General features: G+C 60.3%; 4 protein-coding genes and 1 pseudogene across 4 annotated transcripts; 1 reads left to right on the top strand and 4 right to left on the bottom strand.

Moving 5' to 3' along the window:
* Positions 1–15,987, top strand: part of LOC142053822 (feather keratin 1-like) — a 104,421-nt pseudogene that overhangs the window by 12,011 nt on the left and 76,423 nt on the right.
* Positions 3,107–3,415, bottom strand: LOC142054033 (feather keratin-like). Its single transcript, XM_075086231.1, has one exon. It carries the CDS (start codon positions 3,413–3,415, stop codon positions 3,107–3,109), a length of 309 nt encoding a protein of 102 aa, XP_074942332.1.
* On the bottom strand, positions 7,236–7,544 carry LOC142054032 (feather keratin-like). Its single transcript, XM_075086230.1, has one exon. It carries the CDS (start codon positions 7,542–7,544, stop codon positions 7,236–7,238), a length of 309 nt encoding a protein of 102 aa, XP_074942331.1.
* On the bottom strand, positions 11,384–11,692 carry LOC142054031 (feather keratin-like). Its single transcript, XM_075086229.1, has one exon. It carries the CDS (start codon positions 11,690–11,692, stop codon positions 11,384–11,386), a length of 309 nt encoding a protein of 102 aa, XP_074942330.1.
* LOC142054030 (feather keratin-like) lies at positions 15,531–15,839 on the bottom strand. The gene has a single exon (XM_075086228.1). The coding sequence runs from the start codon at positions 15,837–15,839 to the stop codon at positions 15,531–15,533; it is 309 nt and encodes a 102-aa protein (XP_074942329.1).

Raw genomic sequence — 15,987 nt, 5'->3', positions numbered from 1 at the left:
TCCATGGCACTTGGTCCCTGCTGGCCTTGCTGCCAGGTGACTGAGGCTGTCTTTAGGCCTGGCCTAAAGCCACAGCTGGGTGTGCTCTGCACGTGTCTTGGTGCCCCTCTTGCTTGTGAGGTTGTAGGTGGGAGAAAGGAGGCTGCCTGTTTGTGGTTGTGGCCCCTCGGTGCCGTCCGTGGGGGTGTGAGTGGGAGCAGGCAGAGGAGGGCGGCTTGCGGGAGCAGGATGTTGCCCTGGCAGCCCACGTCCAGAGCTGGCAAGCCCTGTGGTGGGCGGAGCCCTGCCACCCTCCCCAAAGGCTTGTGTTGGCCCCTCCGTAGCGCTTCCCTTAGCTGGGCCTGGTCTGTTTGATGAAGCCTGGTCTCTGGCGTGACTCCGTGCTTGCTCTGGGGAGCCTCACAAGGGCAAGTGAGTTTGTGGAGAGCCCGGGAGTGTGGCGAGAGGCAGAGGGTGAGCTGGAGCGGCCGGCAGGTGAGCCTGGTGACGCAGGGCCTTTGGGATCTGCCTTTGGGGTGAGGCCACTTCTCTGCACAGTGTTTGATGGGCAGAAAGAGGATTTGGAGACTGCAGCAGGCACTGGAGGCAAGCATGCTGTACGTGGGTGCAGAGTCAAGGCCCGGGAGGTGGTGGCTACACGCCGAAGAGTTGAGGTCTGGCAAGGCCTGCCCCATTGAGCCGAGGTGAGTGTTTAGCAGGCTCTTTGTCAGGTGAGCAGTGCCTCTTGCTGAGGATGATGAAGGAGTGCCGTGCGTCTGGAGGTAAGCAAGTGTGTGGGACCTGAGGCCTTGTAGCTGCGACTGCTGAGGGAGCTGTCTCATGTCCTCGGGAGGCCACTCTCCATGACCTTGTGAAGGTCATGGTGCCTGGGGGCGTTTTGTGATGGCTGGAAGAGAGCTGCCAGCCCTTCTATTGTGAAGAAGACCCGGAGGGACGATCTGGGTAAGAAGAGGTTGCCTAGGCTGACCTAGTTTCCAAGAAAGGGGGATGGAGGAAATGGTCCTGGAGAGCACTGCCAAGCCCAGCAAGGACAAGCAGGCGATGGAGAGTCATCGGCGTGGATTTACGAAGGGGAAGTCGTGCTTGACTGACCTCCGTGTTTTCTCCGTTGAAGTGACTAGCTTTGTGGATGACGAGAGAGTCGTGGCTGGTGTTTACCTTGACCTTTCAGTGAAGCCTGTGACACTTTCTCCCGTTGCACGGTCCTAGACAAGCGGAGAAATGCCGGCTTGTGTAAGTGGAGGGAGACCACAGGATGCGCAAGGGGTTGAAGGGCTGGTCCCAGAGGCTTGTGGTGAGCGGCCCAAAGTGCAGACGGAGGCAAGTCTCAGGTGGTGTAGCCCAGGACTCGGGTGCGTGAGGCCAACCCTGTCCAAGAGCCTCATCGATGAGGTGGGCCCAGGGACGGAGCGCCCCCTCGGCAAGTTGGTAAATGATGCAAAATCTGGAGGAGCGGCTGCAGCACCGGATGGTTTGACAGTATTGCCAGGGAGCTGGAGAGGCTGGAGAACGGGGCAGAGAGGAATCTCCGGAAGGTCAAGAGGGGGAAGTGCCAAGTCCTGCGTCTGGGGACGAGGAGAGGCTGGGGGCCGAGGAGCTGGAAAGCAGCTTTGCTGAGCACGACTTTGTGGTGCTGGCAGAGGAAAAGCTGACTGCGAAGCAGCAATGCAGCCTTGTGGCACAAGAGGCCAGGAGTCCCCCGGGGTGGTGTTGGGAAGAGCATTGCCAGCAGGTCGGTGAAAGTGATCTTGCTCTCTCTTCAGCACTGGTGAGGCCCCGTGGGGAGTCGTGTCTCCAGTGGAGGGCTTTCCAGCGGAAGAAAGACATGGCCTTAGAGGAGCGAGTCGAGTGCAAGGCCACCAAGAGGCTGAAGGGCCTAGAGCATCCTTCCTGTGAGGAGAAGCTGAGAGAGCTGGGAGGTTTTTCAGCCAGAAAGCAAGGCCGTGCAGGGGAGATGTCTTCAATGTGTCTGAATCCCAGATGGGAGGACTGCATTCCCCCTCCTCGGGAACGAGGCCAGGGGACTCAGCCTCTTCTCATGGGTGCCCACGGCCAGGGCAAGGGCAAATGGAGAAAGGGGAAAAGACGTGCCATTTCCTTGGAAGAGAAGGCAAGCCTTTTTCCGTGTGAGGGTGGGGAAGCAGTGGAGCCGCTTGCGCAGAGAGGTGTGGCAGTCCCCGTCCTTGGGGATCCTGTAAACCTGACTGCACACGGTCGAGGACAGCACGCTCGAGCTGACTCTGCTCACGTTGAGAGCTGCATGATGTCCAGAGGTTCCTTGCGCACTCAGGGATTCTGTTGGCTGTGCTTCTGGTTGCTGTGATGGCCAGAGAGGCTTGCGGGGGAAGGGAGTTGGCAAAGTGCATGCTGCCCTGGGGAGCTGCTGTCAGAGGCATGGGTAGAATGCATTGGAACGTTCAAAGCTATGTTTAGGCAAGTGAAGGGCTTGTATGGTGGGGTGGAAGCCCCCGCTGTGCTGCTCTGTTGTGGTGGCGGTGGCGGTGTTGCTGGGGCCACACTTGTTAAGCAAAGTCTCGTAGCCCTTTTCCACCCACCCCGCTGGCCTCTTGAGCCCTGGCTTTGTACTGGGTGAGGTCGGAGGAACCTTGGGAGAAGGAGGGAAGAGGAGACCTCACAGGCTGGGATGCAGGAGAACTTTATTGATGGACAAAAGAGAGCAAAAAGGCAGGAGCACCAAGTGGAAGGGAAGCGGTCTGAGGTGCAAGTCTAGCGACCATCAGCTGAGGTGCCGTGTGCGAGAGAGGACCTTGCCAGAGCAGCAAGAACTTCCTGCCGCACAGTGGGAGCGGTACGCCGGAGGTCCCCGGTGGTCTATGGCTTGTGAGAAAGTGATTGGAGCGGGCAGTACTGGAGACAGTAGAAGGGGCGATGCAAAGAAGGAAGTGGGAGAGGAGGAGGAGATGCGTGGGCCATGTGTCCAGGCAGGCTGGGTTGGCCCCTTCCCTGCTTCCTTGCTTGGTGCCTTGAGAGGAGGAGCCGTGGAGGGCAGGTCCACATGGCAGCAAGAGCCCGGAGGTGCGTCCTCAGTCCATGCCCTGGCTTGCAGGGTGCGTGCTGTTGGTATCAGGGGTGGTGGGCAGGGCCCTTAGCAGGGGTAGCAGCCCCTTATGCCGCTGTAGCAGCCCAGGCCTCCAAAGCCATAGCCGTAGCCGAAGCGGCCGGAAGAGACGGGCACTCCCTGGCAGCCGAGGACGTTGCCCACGGCAGCCGATGAGGAGGAGCCGACGGCGGTGCTCTGGGGGAAGGAGCTGAGGATGGGTCCTGGCAGGGTGACCAGCACGGCGGGAGGCTGGATGACGACGCGGGACTCCTCGCACTGCCTGACACAGGGCTCGTTGCAGCTGTTAGCCAGCGGGGTGGGTCCGCAGGGGCGGCAGAGGTCGTAGCAGGCCATGTGTGTGGGCTGGAGGGTCCCTGGAAGAGAGGGTGTTGAGAAAGTGTAGGGGCGTGGGGGTGCGAGGGGTGGTGTTGCAGGAGGGAGAGTGAGCGTGGAGGTGTGTTGTGTGTCTGTGGGGAGCGTGGCGGTGAGGAGGCGTCAGGGCTGCTGAGTTGGGGGCAGAGCGTGCTGGAAGAGCCGGGCCAGGTGGGGCAGGGGAAGAAGGGGAAGAAGGGGAAGGAGGGGAAGGAGGGGAAGGGGGTTCAGTCTCACCTTGTTGATGTTGGAGGAGAAGGCACGAGGAGAAGTGTGTGAGGGAGAGGCGTGCTGGGCCGGCTTTTATACTGGTCGCCGAGTGCCCGAGGTGGTAAGAAAGCCTTGGCACATGATGGCATTTTGCAGCTAGCGGCTGTTGCATGCCACAGTCATGCAGGTCATGATGTGGGGGCGTGTTTTCCTTCTGCAATTGTGCACTTTCATGTCCTCTTCTTGAGGACGTGTGCCCTTGGCCCTGGCGGCAGCTTTTAAGTGAGACTATTAGAGGCCAAAGGCTTGGTTTGATGGCGCGTGTCAGGGCAGGCAGCATACGCGACCAAAGCGTTGGAGAGGTGGGGTGTCGTCAGTGAGGTCATGCCATGGCACTCATGTGGTGTGGTTTGCCTGTGCATTGTGAAGCGGGGGCCCCCTTTCCTCGCAGCCGTGGAAGGCTGGTCTCTTCTTTGAGGCGTGCCAGGCATGAGGCGCTGCCCCTTCCATGGCACTTGGTCCCTGCTGGCCTTGCTGCCAGGTGACTGAGGCTGTCTTTAGGCCTGGCCTAAAGCCACAGCTGGGTGTGCTCTGCACGTGTCTTGGTGCCCCTCTTGCTTGTGAGGTTGTAGGTGGGAGAAAGGAGGCTGCCTGTTTGTGGTTGTGGCCCCTCGGTGCCGTCCGTGGGGGTGTGAGTGGGAGCAGGCAGAGGAGGGCGGCTTGCGGGAGCAGGATGTTGCCTTGGCAGCCCACGTCCAGAGTTGGCAAGCCCTGTGGTGGGGCGAGCCCTGCCACCCTCCCCAAGGGCTTGTGTGGCCCCTCTGTAGCGCTTCCCTTAGCTGGGGCTGGTCCGTTTGATGCAGCCTGGTCTCTGGCGTGACTCTTGTGCTTGCTCTGGGGAGCCTCGCAAGGGCAAGTGAGTTTGTGGAGAGCCCGGGAGTGTGGAGAGAGGCAGAGGGTGAGCTGGAGCAGCCGGCAGGTGAGCCTGGTGACGCAGGGCCTTTGGGATCTGCCTTTGGGGTGAGGCCACTTCTCTGCACAGTGTTTGACGGGCAGAAAGAGGATTTGGAGACTGCAGCAGGCACTGGAGGCAAGCATGCTGTACGTGGGTGCAGAGTCAAGGCCCGGGAGGTGGTGGCTACACGCCGAAGAGTTGAGGTCTGGCAAGGCCTGCCCCATTGAGCCGAGGTGAGTGTTTAGCAGGCTCTTTGTCAGGTGAGCAGTGCCTCTTGCTGAGGATGATGAAGGAGTGCCGTGCATGTGGGACCTGAGGCCTTGTAGCTGCGACTGCTGAGGGAGCTGTCTCATGTCCTCGGGAGGCCACTCTCCATGACCTTGTGAAGGTCATGGTGCCTGGGGGCGTTTTGTGATGGCTGGAAGCGAGCTGCCAGCCCTTCTATCGTGAAGAAGACCCGGAGGGACGATCTGGGTAAGAAGAGGTTGCCTAGGCTGACCTAGTTTTCAAGAAAGGGGATGGAGGAAATGGTCCTGGAGAGCACTGCCAAACCCAGCAAGGACAAGCAGGCGATGGAGAGTCATCGGCGTGGATTTACGAAGGGGAAGTCGTGCTTGACTGACCTCCGTGTTTTCTCCGTTGAGGTGACTAGCTTTGTGGATGACGAGAGAGTCGTGGCTGGTGTTTACCTTGACCTTTCAGTGAAGCCTTTGACACTTTCTCCCGTTGCACGCTCCTAGACAAGCGGAGAAATGCCGGCTTGTGTAAGTGGAGGGAGACCACAGGATGCGCAAGGGGTTGAAGGGCTGGTCCCAGAGGCTTGTGGCGAGCGGCCCAAAGTGCAGACGGAGGCAAGTCTCAGTTGGTGTAGCCCAGGACTCGGGTGCGTGAGGCCAACCCTGTCCAAGAGCCTCATCGATGAGGTGGGCCCGGGGACGGAGCGCCCCCTCGGCAAGTTGGCAAATGATGCAAAATCTGGAGGAGCGGCTGCGGCACCGGATGGTTTGACAGTATTGCCAGGGAGCTGGAGAGGCTGGAGAACGGGGCAGAGAGGAATCTCCGGAAGGTCAAGAGGGGGAAGTGCCAAGTCCTGCGTCTGGGGACGAAGAGAGGCTGGGGGCCGAGGAGCTGGAAAGCAGCTTTGCTGAGCACGACTTTGTGGTGCTGGCAGAGGAAAAGCTGACTGCGAAGCAGCAATGCAGCCTTGTGGCACAAGAGGCCAGGAGTCCCCCGGGGTGGCGTTGGGAAGAGCATTGCCAGCAGGTCGGTGAAAGTGATCTTGCTCTCTCTTCAGCACTGGTGAGGCCCCGTGGGGAGTCGTGTCTCCAGTGGAGGGCTTTCCAGCGGAAGAAAGACATGGCCTTAGAGGAGCGAGTCGAGTGCAAGGCCACCAAGAGGCTGAAGGGCCTGGAGCATCCTTCCTGTGAGGAGAAGCTGAGAGAGCTGGGAGGTTTTTCAGCCAGAAAGCAAGGCCGTGCAGGGGAGATGTCCTCAATGTGTCTAAATCCCAGATGGGAGAACTGCATTCCCCCTCCTCGGGAACGAGGCCAGGGGACTCAGCCTCTTCTCATGGGTGCCCACGGCCAGGGCAAGGGCAAATGGAGAAAGGGGAAAAGACGTGCCATTTCCTTGGAAGAGAAGGCAAGCCTTTTTCCGTGTGAGGGTGGGGAAGCAGTGGAGCCGCTTGCGCAGAGAGGTGTGGCAGTCCCCGTCCTTGGGGATCCTGTAAACCTGACTGCACACGGTCGAGGACAGCACGCTCGAGCTGACTCTGCTCACGTTGAGAGCTGCATGATGTCCAGAGGTTCCTTGCGCACTCAGGGATTCTGTTGGCTGTGCTTCTGGTTGCTGTGATGGCCAGAGAGGCTTGCGGGGGAAGGGAGTTGGCAAAGTGCATGCTGCCCTGGGGAGCTGCTGTCAGAGGCATGGGTAGAATGCATTGGAACGTTCAAAGCTATGTTTAGGCAAGTGAAGGGCTTGTATGGTGGGGTGGAAGCCCCCGCTGTGCTGCTCTGTTGTGGTGGCGGTGGCGGTGTTGCTGGGGCCACACTTGTTAAGCAAAGTCTCGTAGCCCTTTTCCACCCACCCCGCTGGCCTCTTGAGCCCTGGCTTTGTACTGGGTGAGGTCGGAGGAACCTTGGGAGAAGGAGGGAAGAGGAGACCTCACAGGCTGGGATGCAGGAGAACTTTATTGATGGACAAAAGAGAGCAAAAAGGCAGGAGCACCAAGTGGAAGGGAAGCGGTCTGAGGTGCAAGTCTAGCGACCATCAGCTGAGGTGCCGTGTGCGAGAGAGGACCTTGCCAGAGCAGCAAGAACTTCCTGCCGCACAGTGGGAGCGGTACGCCGGAGGTCCCCGGTGGTCTATGGCTTGTGAGAAAGTGATTGGAGCGGGCAGTACTGGAGACAGTAGAAGGGGCGATGCAAAGAAGGAAGTGGGAGAGGAGGAGGAGATGCGTGGGCCATGTGTCCAGGCAGGCTGGGTTGGCCCCTTCCCTGCTTCCTTGCTTGGTGCCTTGAGAGGAGGAGCCGTGGAGGGCAGGTCCACATGGCAGCAAGAGCCCGGAGGTGCGTCCTCAGTCCATGCCCTGGCTTGCAGGGTGCGTGCTGTTGGTATCAGGGGTGGTGGGCAGGGCCCTTAGCAGGGGTAGCAGCCCCTTATGCCGCCGTAGCAGCCCAGGCCTCCAAAGCCATAGCCGTAGCCGAAGCGGCCGGAAGAGACGGGCACTCCCTGGGAGCCGAGGACGTTGCCCACGGCAGCCGATGAGGAGGAGCCGACGGCGGTGCTCTGGGGGAAGGAGCTGAGGATGGGTCCTGGCAGGGTGACCAGCACGGCGGGAGGCTGGATGACGACGCGGGACTCCTCGCACTGCCTGACACAGGGCTCGTTGCAGCTGTTAGCCAGCGGGGTGGGTCCGCAGGGGCGGCAGAGGTCGTAGCAGGCCATGTGTGTGGGCTGGAGGGTCCCTGGAAGAGAGGGTGTTGAGAAAGTGTAGGGGCGTGGGGGTGCGAGGGGTGGTGTTGCAGGAGGGAGAGTGAGCGTGGAGGTGTGTTGTGTGTCTGTGGGGAGCGTGGCGGTGAGGAGGCGTCAGGGCTGCTGAGTTGGGGGCAGAGCGTGCTGGAAGAGCCGGGCCAGGTGGGGCAGGGGAAGAAGGGGAAGAAGGGGAAGGAGGGGAAGGAGGGGAAGGGGGTTCAGTCTCACCTTGTTGATGTTGGAGGAGAAGGCACGAGGAGAAGTGTGTGAGGGAGAGGCGTGCTGGGCCGGCTTTTATACTGGTCGCCGAGTGCCCGAGGTGGTAAGAAAGCCTTGGCACATGATGGCATTTTGCAGCTAGCGGCTGTTGCATGCCACAGTCATGCAGGTCATGACGTGGGGGCGTGTTTTCCTTCTGCAATTGTGCACTTTCATGTCCTCTTCTTGAGGACGTGTGCCCTTGGCCCTGGCGGCAGCTTTTAAGTGAGACTATTAGAGGCCAAAGGCTTGGTTTGATGGCGCGTGTCAGGGCAGGCAGCATACGCGACCAAAGCGTTGGAGAGGTGGGGTGTCGTCAGTGAGGTCATGCCATGGCACTCATGTGGTGTGGTTTGCCTGTGCATTGTGAAGCGGGGGCCCCCTTTCCTCGCAGCCGTGGAAGGCTGGTCTCTTCTTTGAGGCGTGCCAGGCATGAGGCGCTGCCCCTTCCATGGCACTTGGTCCCTGCTGGCCTTGCTGCCAGGTGACTGAGGCTGTCTTTAGGCCTGGCCTAAAGCCACAGCTGGGTGTGCTCTGCACGTGTCTTGGTGCCCCTCTTGCTTGTGAGGTTGTAGGTGGGAGAAAGGAGGCTGCCTGTTTGTGGTTGTGGCCCCTCGGTGCCGTCCGTGGGGGTGTGAGTGGGAGCAGGCAGAGGAGGGCGGCTTGCGGGAGCAGGATGTTGCCTTGGCAGCCCACGTCCAGAGTTGGCAAGCCCTGTGGTGGGGCGAGCCCTGCCACCCTCCCCAAGGGCTTGTGTGGCCCCTCTGTAGCGCTTCCCTTAGCTGGGGCTGGTCCGTTTGATGCAGCCTGGTCTCTGGCGTGACTCTTGTGCTTGCTCTGGGGAGCCTCGCAAGGGCAAGTGAGTTTGTGGAGAGCCCGGGAGTGTGGAGAGAGGCAGAGGGTGAGCTGGAGCAGCCGGCAGGTGAGCCTGGTGACGCAGGGCCTTTGGGATCTGCCTTTGGGGTGAGGCCACTTCTCTGCACAGTGTTTGACGGGCAGAAAGAGGATTTGGAGACTGCAGCAGGCACTGGAGGCAAGCATGCTGTACGTGGGTGCAGAGTCAAGGCCCGGGAGGTGGTGGCTACACGCCGAAGAGTTGAGGTCTGGCAAGGCCTGCCCCATTGAGCCGAGGTGAGTGTTTAGCAGGCTCTTTGTCAGGTGAGCAGTGCCTCTTGCTGAGGATGATGAAGGAGTGCCGTGCGTCTGGAGGTAAGCAAGTGTGTGGGACCTGAGGCCTTGTAGCTGCGACTGCTGAGGGAGCTGTCTCATGTCCTCGGGAGGCCACTCTCCATGACCTTGTGAAGGTCATGGTGCCTGGGGGCGTTTTGTGATGGCTGGAAGAGAGCTGCCAGCCCTTCTATTGTGAAGAAGACCCGGAGGGACGATCTGGGTAAGAAGAGGTTGCCTAGGCTGACCTAGTTTCCAAGAAAGGGGGATGGAGGAAATGGTCCTGGAGAGCACTGCCAAGCCCAGCAAGGACAAGCAGGCGATGGAGAGTCATCGGCGTGGATTTACGAAGGGGAAGTCGTGCTTGACTGACCTCCGTGTTTTCTCCGTTGAAGTGACTAGCTTTGTGGATGACGAGAGAGTCGTGGCTGGTGTTTACCTTGACCTTTCAGTGAAGCCTGTGACACTTTCTCCCGTTGCACGGTCCTAGACAAGCGGAGAAATGCCGGCTTGTGTAAGTGGAGGGAGACCACAGGATGCGCAAGGGGTTGAAGGGCTGGTCCCAGAGGCTTGTGGTGAGCGGCCCAAAGTGCAGACGGAGGCAAGTCTCAGGTGGTGTAGCCCAGGACTCGGGTGCGTGAGGCCAACCCTGTCCAAGAGCCTCATCGATGAGGTGGGCCCAGGGACGGAGCGCCCCCTCGGCAAGTTGGTAAATGATGCAAAATCTGGAGGAGCGGCTGCAGCACCGGATGGTTTGACAGTATTGCCAGGGAGCTGGAGAGGCTGGAGAACGGGGCAGAGAGGAATCTCCGGAAGGTCAAGAGGGGGAAGTGCCAAGTCCTGCGTCTGGGGACGAGGAGAGGCTGGGGGCCGAGGAGCTGGAAAGCAGCTTTGCTGAGCACGACTTTGTGGTGCTGGCAGAGGAAAAGCTGACTGCGAAGCAGCAATGCAGCCTTGTGGCACAAGAGGCCAGGAGTCCCCCGGGGTGGCGTTGGGAAGAGCATTGCCAGCAGGTCGGTGAAAGTGATCTTGCTCTCTCTTCAGCACTGGTGAGGCCCCGTGGGGAGTCGTGTCTCCAGTGGAGGGCTTTCCAGCGGAAGAAAGACATGGCCTTAGAGGAGCGAGTCGAGTGCAAGGCCACCAAGAGGCTGAAGGGCCTGGAGCATCCTTCCTGTGAGGAGAAGCTGAGAGAGCTGGGAGGTTTTTCAGCCAGAAAGCAAGGCCGTGCAGGGGAGATGTCTTCAATGTGTCTGAATCCCAGATGGGAGGACTGCATTCCCCCTCCTCGGGAACGAGGCCAGGGGACTCAGCCTCTTCTCATGGGTGCCCACGGCCAGGGCAAGGGCAAATGGAGAAAGGGGAAAAGACGTGCCATTTCCTTGGAAGAGAAGGCAAGTCTTTTTCCGTGTGAGGGTGGGGAAGCAGTGGAGCCGCTTGCGCAGAGAGGTGTGGCAGTCCCCGTCCTTGGGGATCCTGTAAACCTGACTGCGCACGGTCGAGGACAGCATGCTCGAGCTGACTCTGCTCACGTTGAGAGCTGCATGATGTCCAGAGGTTCCTTGCGCACTCAGGGATTCTGTTGGCTGTGCTTCTGGTTGCTGTGATGGCCAGAGAGGCTTGCGGGGGAAGGGAGTTGGCGAAGTGCATGCTGCCCTGGGGAGCTGCTGTCAGAGGCATGGGTAGAATGCATTGGAACGTTCAAAGCTATGTTTAGGCAAGTGAAGGGCTTGTATGGTGGGGTGGAAGCCCCCGCTGTGCTGCTCTGTTGTGGTGGCGGTGGCGGTGTTGCTGGGGCCACACTTGTTAAGCAAAGTCTCGTAGCCCTTTTCCACCCACCCCGCTGGCCTCTTGAGCCCTGGCTTTGTACTGGGTGAGGTTGGAGGAACCTTGGGAGAAGGAGGAAAGAGGAGACCTCACAGGCTGGGATGCAGGAGAACTTTATTGATGGACAAAAGAGAGCAAAAAGGCAGGAGCACCAAGTGGAAGGGAAGCGGTCTGAGGTGCAAGTCTAGCGACCATCAGCTGAGGTGCCGTGTGCGAGAGAGGACCTTGCCAGAGCAGCAAGAACTTCCTGCCGCACAGTGGGAGCGGTACGCCGGAGGTCCCCGGTGGTCTATGGCTTGTGAGAAAGTGATTGCAGCGGGCAGTACTGGAGACAGTAGAAGGGGCGATGCAAGGAAGGAAGTGGGAGAGGAGGAGGAGATGCGTGGGCCATGTGTCCAGGCAGGCTGGGTTGGCCCCTTCCCTGCTTCCTTGCTTGGTGCCTTGAGAGGAGGAGCCGTGGAGGGCAGGTCCACATGGCAGCAAGAGCCCGGAGGTGCGTCCTCAGTCCATGCCCTGGCTTGCAGGGTGCGTGCTGTTGGTATCAGGGGTGGTGGGCAGGGCCCTTAGCAGGGGTAGCAGCCCCTTATGCCGCCGTAGCAGCCCAGGCCTCCAAAGCCATAGCCGTAGCCGAAGCGGCCGGAAGAGACGGGCACTCCCTGGGAGCCGAGGACGTTGCCCACGGCAGCCGATGAGGAGGAGCCGACGGCGGTGCTCTGGGGGAAGGAGCTGAGGATGGGTCCTGGCAGGGTGACCAGCACGGCGGGAGGCTGGATGACGACGCGGGACTCCTCGCACTGCCTGACACAGGGCTCGTTGCAGCTGTTAGCCAGCGGGGTGGGTCCGCAGGGGCGGCAGAGGTCGTAGCAGGCCATGTGTGTGGGCTGGAGGGTCCCTGGAAGAGAGGGTGTTGAGAAAGCGTAGGGGCGTGGGGGTGCGAGGGGTGGTGTTGCAGGAGGGCGAGTGAGCATGGAGGTGTGTTGTGTGTCTGTGGGGAGCGTGGCGGTGAGGAGGCGTCAGGGCTGCTGAGTTGGGGGCACAGCGTGCTGGAAGAGCCGGGCCAGGTGGGGCAGGGGAAGAAGGGGAAGAAGGGGAAGGAGGGGAAGGAGGGGAAGGGGGTTCAGGCTCACCTTGTTGACGTTGGCGGAGAAGGCACGAGGAGAAGTGTGTGAGGGAGAGACGTGCTGGGCCGGCTTTTATACTGGTCGCCGAGTGTCCATGGTTGTAAGAAAGCCTTGGCACATGACGGCATTTTGCAGCAAGCGGCTGTTGCATGCCACAGTCATGCAGGTCATGAGGTGGGGCGTGTTTTCCTTCTGCAATTGTGCACTTTCATGTCCTCTTCTTGAGGAGGTATGCCCTTGGCCCTGGCGGCAGCTTTTAAGTGAGACTATTAGAGGCCAAAGGCTTGGTTTGATGGCGCGTGTCAGGGCAGGCAGCATACGCGACCAAAGCGTTGGAGAGGTGGGGTGTCGTCAGTGAGGTCATGCCATGGCACTCATGTGGTGTGGTTTGCCTGTGCATTGTGAAGCGGGGGCCCCCTTTCCTCGCAGCTGTGGAAGGCTGGTCTCTTCTTTGAGGCGTGCCAGGCATGAGGCGCTGCCCCTTCCATGGCACTTGGTCCCTGCTGGCCTTGCTGCCAGGTGACTGAGGCTGTCTTTAGGCCTGGCCTAAAGCCACAGCTGGGTGTGCTCTGCACGTGTCTTGGTGCCCCTCTTGCTTGTGAGGTTGTAGGTGGGAGAAAGGAGGCTGCCTGTTTGTGGTTGTGGCCCCTCGGTGCCGTCCGTGGGGGTGTGAGTGGGAGCAGGCAGAGGAGGGCGGCTTGCGGGAGCAGGATGTTGCCCTGGCAGCCCACGTCCAGAGCTGGCAAGCCCTGTGGTGGGCGGAGCCCTGCCACCCTCCCCAAAGGCTTGTGTTGGCCCCTCCGTAGCGCTTCCCTTAGCTGGGCCTGGTCTGTTTGATGAAGCCTGGTCTCTGGCGTGACTCCGTGCTTGCTCTGGGGAGCCTCACAAGGGCAAGTGAGTTTGTGGAGAGCCCGGGAGTGTGGCGAGAGGCAGAGGGTGAGCTGGAGCGGCCGGCAGGTGAGCCTGGTGACGCAGGGCCTTTGGGATCTGCCTTTGGGGTGAGGCCACTTCTCTGCACAGTGTTTGATGGGCAGAAAGAGGATTTGGAGACTGCAGCAGGCACTGGAGGCAAGCATGCTGTACGTGGGTGCAGAGTCAAGGCCCGGGAGGTGGTGGCTACACGCCGAAGAGTTGAGGTCTGGCAAGGCCTGCCCCATTGAGCCGAGGTGAGTGTTTAGCAGGCTCTTTGTCAGGTGAGCAGTGCCTCTTGCTGAGGATGATGAAGGAGTGCCGTGCGTCTGGAGGTAAGCAAGTGTGTGGGACCTGAGGCCTTGTAGCTGCGACTGCTGAGGGAGCTGTCTCATGTCCTCGGGAGGCCACTCTCCATGACCTTGTGAAGGTCATGGTGCCTGGGGGCGTTTTGTGATGGCTGGAAGAGAGCTGCCAGCCCTTCTATTGTGAAGAAGACCCGGAGGGACGATCTGGGTAAGAAGAGGTTGCCTAGGCTGACCTAGTTTCCAAGAAAGGGGGATGGAGGAAATGGTCCTGGAGAGCACTGCCAAGCCCAGCAAGGACAAGCAGGCGATGGAGAGTCATCGGCGTGGATTTACGAAGGGGAAGTCGTGCTTGACTGACCTCCGTGTTTTCTCCGTTGAAGTGACTAGCTTTGTGGATGACGAGAGAGTCGTGGCTGGTGTTTACCTTGACCTTTCAGTGAAGCCTGTGACACTTTCTCCCGTTGCACGGTCCTAGACAAGCGGAGAAATGCCGGCTTGTGTAAGTGGAGGGAGACCACAGGATGCGCAAGGGGTTGAAGGGCTGGTCCCAGAGGCTTGTGGTGAGCGGCCCAAAGTGCAGACGGAGGCAAGTCTCAGGTGGTGTAGCCCAGGACTCGGGTGCGTGAGGCCAACCCTGTCCAAGAGCCTCATCGATGAGGTGGGCCCAGGGACGGAGCGCCCCCTCGGCAAGTTGGTAAATGATGCAAAATCTGGAGGAGCGGCTGCAGCACCGGATGGTTTGACAGTATTGCCAGGGAGCTGGAGAGGCTGGAGAACGGGGCAGAGAGGAATCTCCGGAAGGTCAAGAGGGGGAAGTGCCAAGTCCTGCGTCTGGGGACGAGGAGAGGCTGGGGGCCGAGGAGCTGGAAAGCAGCTTTGCTGAGCACGACTTTGTGGTGCTGGCAGAGGAAAAGCTGACTGCGAAGCAGCAATGCAGCCTTGTGGCACAAGAGGCCAGGAGTCCCCCGGGGTGGCGTTGGGAAGAGCATTGCCAGCAGGTCGGTGAAAGTGATCTTGCTCTCTCTTCAGCACTGGTGAGGCCCCGTGGGGAGTCGTGTCTCCAGTGGAGGGCTTTCCAGCGGAAGAAAGACATGGCCTTAGAGGAGCGAGTCGAGTGCAAGGCCACCAAGAGGCTGAAGGGCCTGGAGCATCCTTCCTGTGAGGAGAAGCTGAGAGAGCTGGGAGGTTTTTCAGCCAGAAAGCAAGGCCGTGCAGGGGAGATGTCTTCAATGTGTCTGAATCCCAGATGGGAGGACTGCATTCCCCCTCCTCGGGAACGAGGCCAGGGGACTCAGCCTCTTCTCATGGGTGCCCACGGCCAGGGCAAGGGCAAATGGAGAAAGGGGAAAAGACGTGCCATTTCCTTGGAAGAGAAGGCAAGCCTTTTTCCGTGTGAGGGTGGGGAAGCAGTGGAGCCGCTTGCGCAGAGAGGTGTGGCAGTCCCCGTCCTTGGGGATCCTGTAAACCTGACTGCACACGGTCGAGGACAGCACGCTCGAGCTGACTCTGCTCACGTTGAGAGCTGCATGATGTCCAGAGGTTCCTTGCGCACTCAGGGATTCTGTTGGCTGTGCTTCTGGTTGCTGTGATGGCCAGAGAGGCTTGCGGGGGAAGGGAGTTGGCAAAGTGCATGCTGCCCTGGGGAGCTGCTGTCAGAGGCATGGGTAGAATGCATTGGAACGTTCAAAGCTATGTTTAGGCAAGTGAAGGGCTTGTATGGTGGGGTGGAAGCCCCCGCTGTGCTGCTCTGTTGTGGTGGCGGTGGCGGTGTTGCTGGGGCCACACTTGTTAAGCAAAGTCTCGTAGCCCTTTTCCACCCACCCCGCTGGCCTCTTGAGCCCTGGCTTTGTACTGGGTGAGGTCGGAGGAACCTTGGGAGAAGGAGGGAAGAGGAGACCTCACAGGCTGGGATGCAGGAGAACTTTATTGATGGACAAAAGAGAGCAAAAAGGCAGGAGCACCAAGTGGAAGGGAAGCGGTCTGAGGTGCAAGTCTAGCGACCATCAGCTGAGGTGCCGTGTGCGAGAGAGGACCTTGCCAGAGCAGCAAGAACTTCCTGCCGCACAGTGGGAGCGGTACGCCGGAGGTCCCCGGTGGTCTATGGCTTGTGAGAAAGTGATTGGAGCGGGCAGTACTGGAGACAGTAGAAGGGGCGATGCAAAGAAGGAAGTGGGAGAGGAGGAGGAGATGCGTGGGCCATGTGTCCAGGCAGGCTGGGTTGGCCCCTTCCCTGCTTCCTTGCTTGGTGCCTTGAGAGGAGGAGCCGTGGAGGGCAGGTCCACATGGCAGCAAGAGCCCGGAGGTGCGTCCTCAGTCCATGCCCTGGCTTGCAGGGTGCGTGCTGTTGGTATCAGGGGTGGTGGGCAGGGCCCTTAGCAGGGGTAGCAGCCCCTTATGCCGCTGTAGCAGCCCAGGCCTCCAAAGCCATAGCCGTAGCCGAAGCGGCCGGAAGAGACGGGCACTCCCTGGGAGCCGAGGACGTTGCCCACGGCAGCCGATGAGGAGGAGCCGACGGCGGTGCTCTGGGGGAAGGAGCTGAGGATGGGTCCTGGCAGGGTGACCAGCACGGCGGGAGGCTGGATGACGACGCGGGACTCCTCGCACTGCCTGACACAGGGCTCGTTGCAGCTGTTAGCCAGCGGGGTGGGTCCGCAGGGGCGGCAGAGGTCGTAGCAGGCCATGTGTGTGGGCTGGAGGGTCCCTGGAAGAGAGGGTGTTGAGAAAGTGTAGGGGCGTGGGGGTGCGAGGGGTGGTGTTGCAGGAGGGAGAGTGAGCGTGGAGGTGTGTTGTGTGTCTGTGGGGAGCGTGGCGGTGAGGAGGCGTCAGGGC

The sequence above is a fragment of the Phalacrocorax aristotelis genome, chromosome 2 (assembly GCF_949628215.1).
Source record: "Phalacrocorax aristotelis chromosome 2, bGulAri2.1, whole genome shotgun sequence".
Lineage (NCBI taxonomy): Eukaryota > Metazoa > Chordata > Aves > Suliformes > Phalacrocoracidae > Phalacrocorax > Phalacrocorax aristotelis.
Note: the sequence above shows the minus strand (reverse complement) of the source record. Positions and strands in the feature narration are given on the sequence as shown.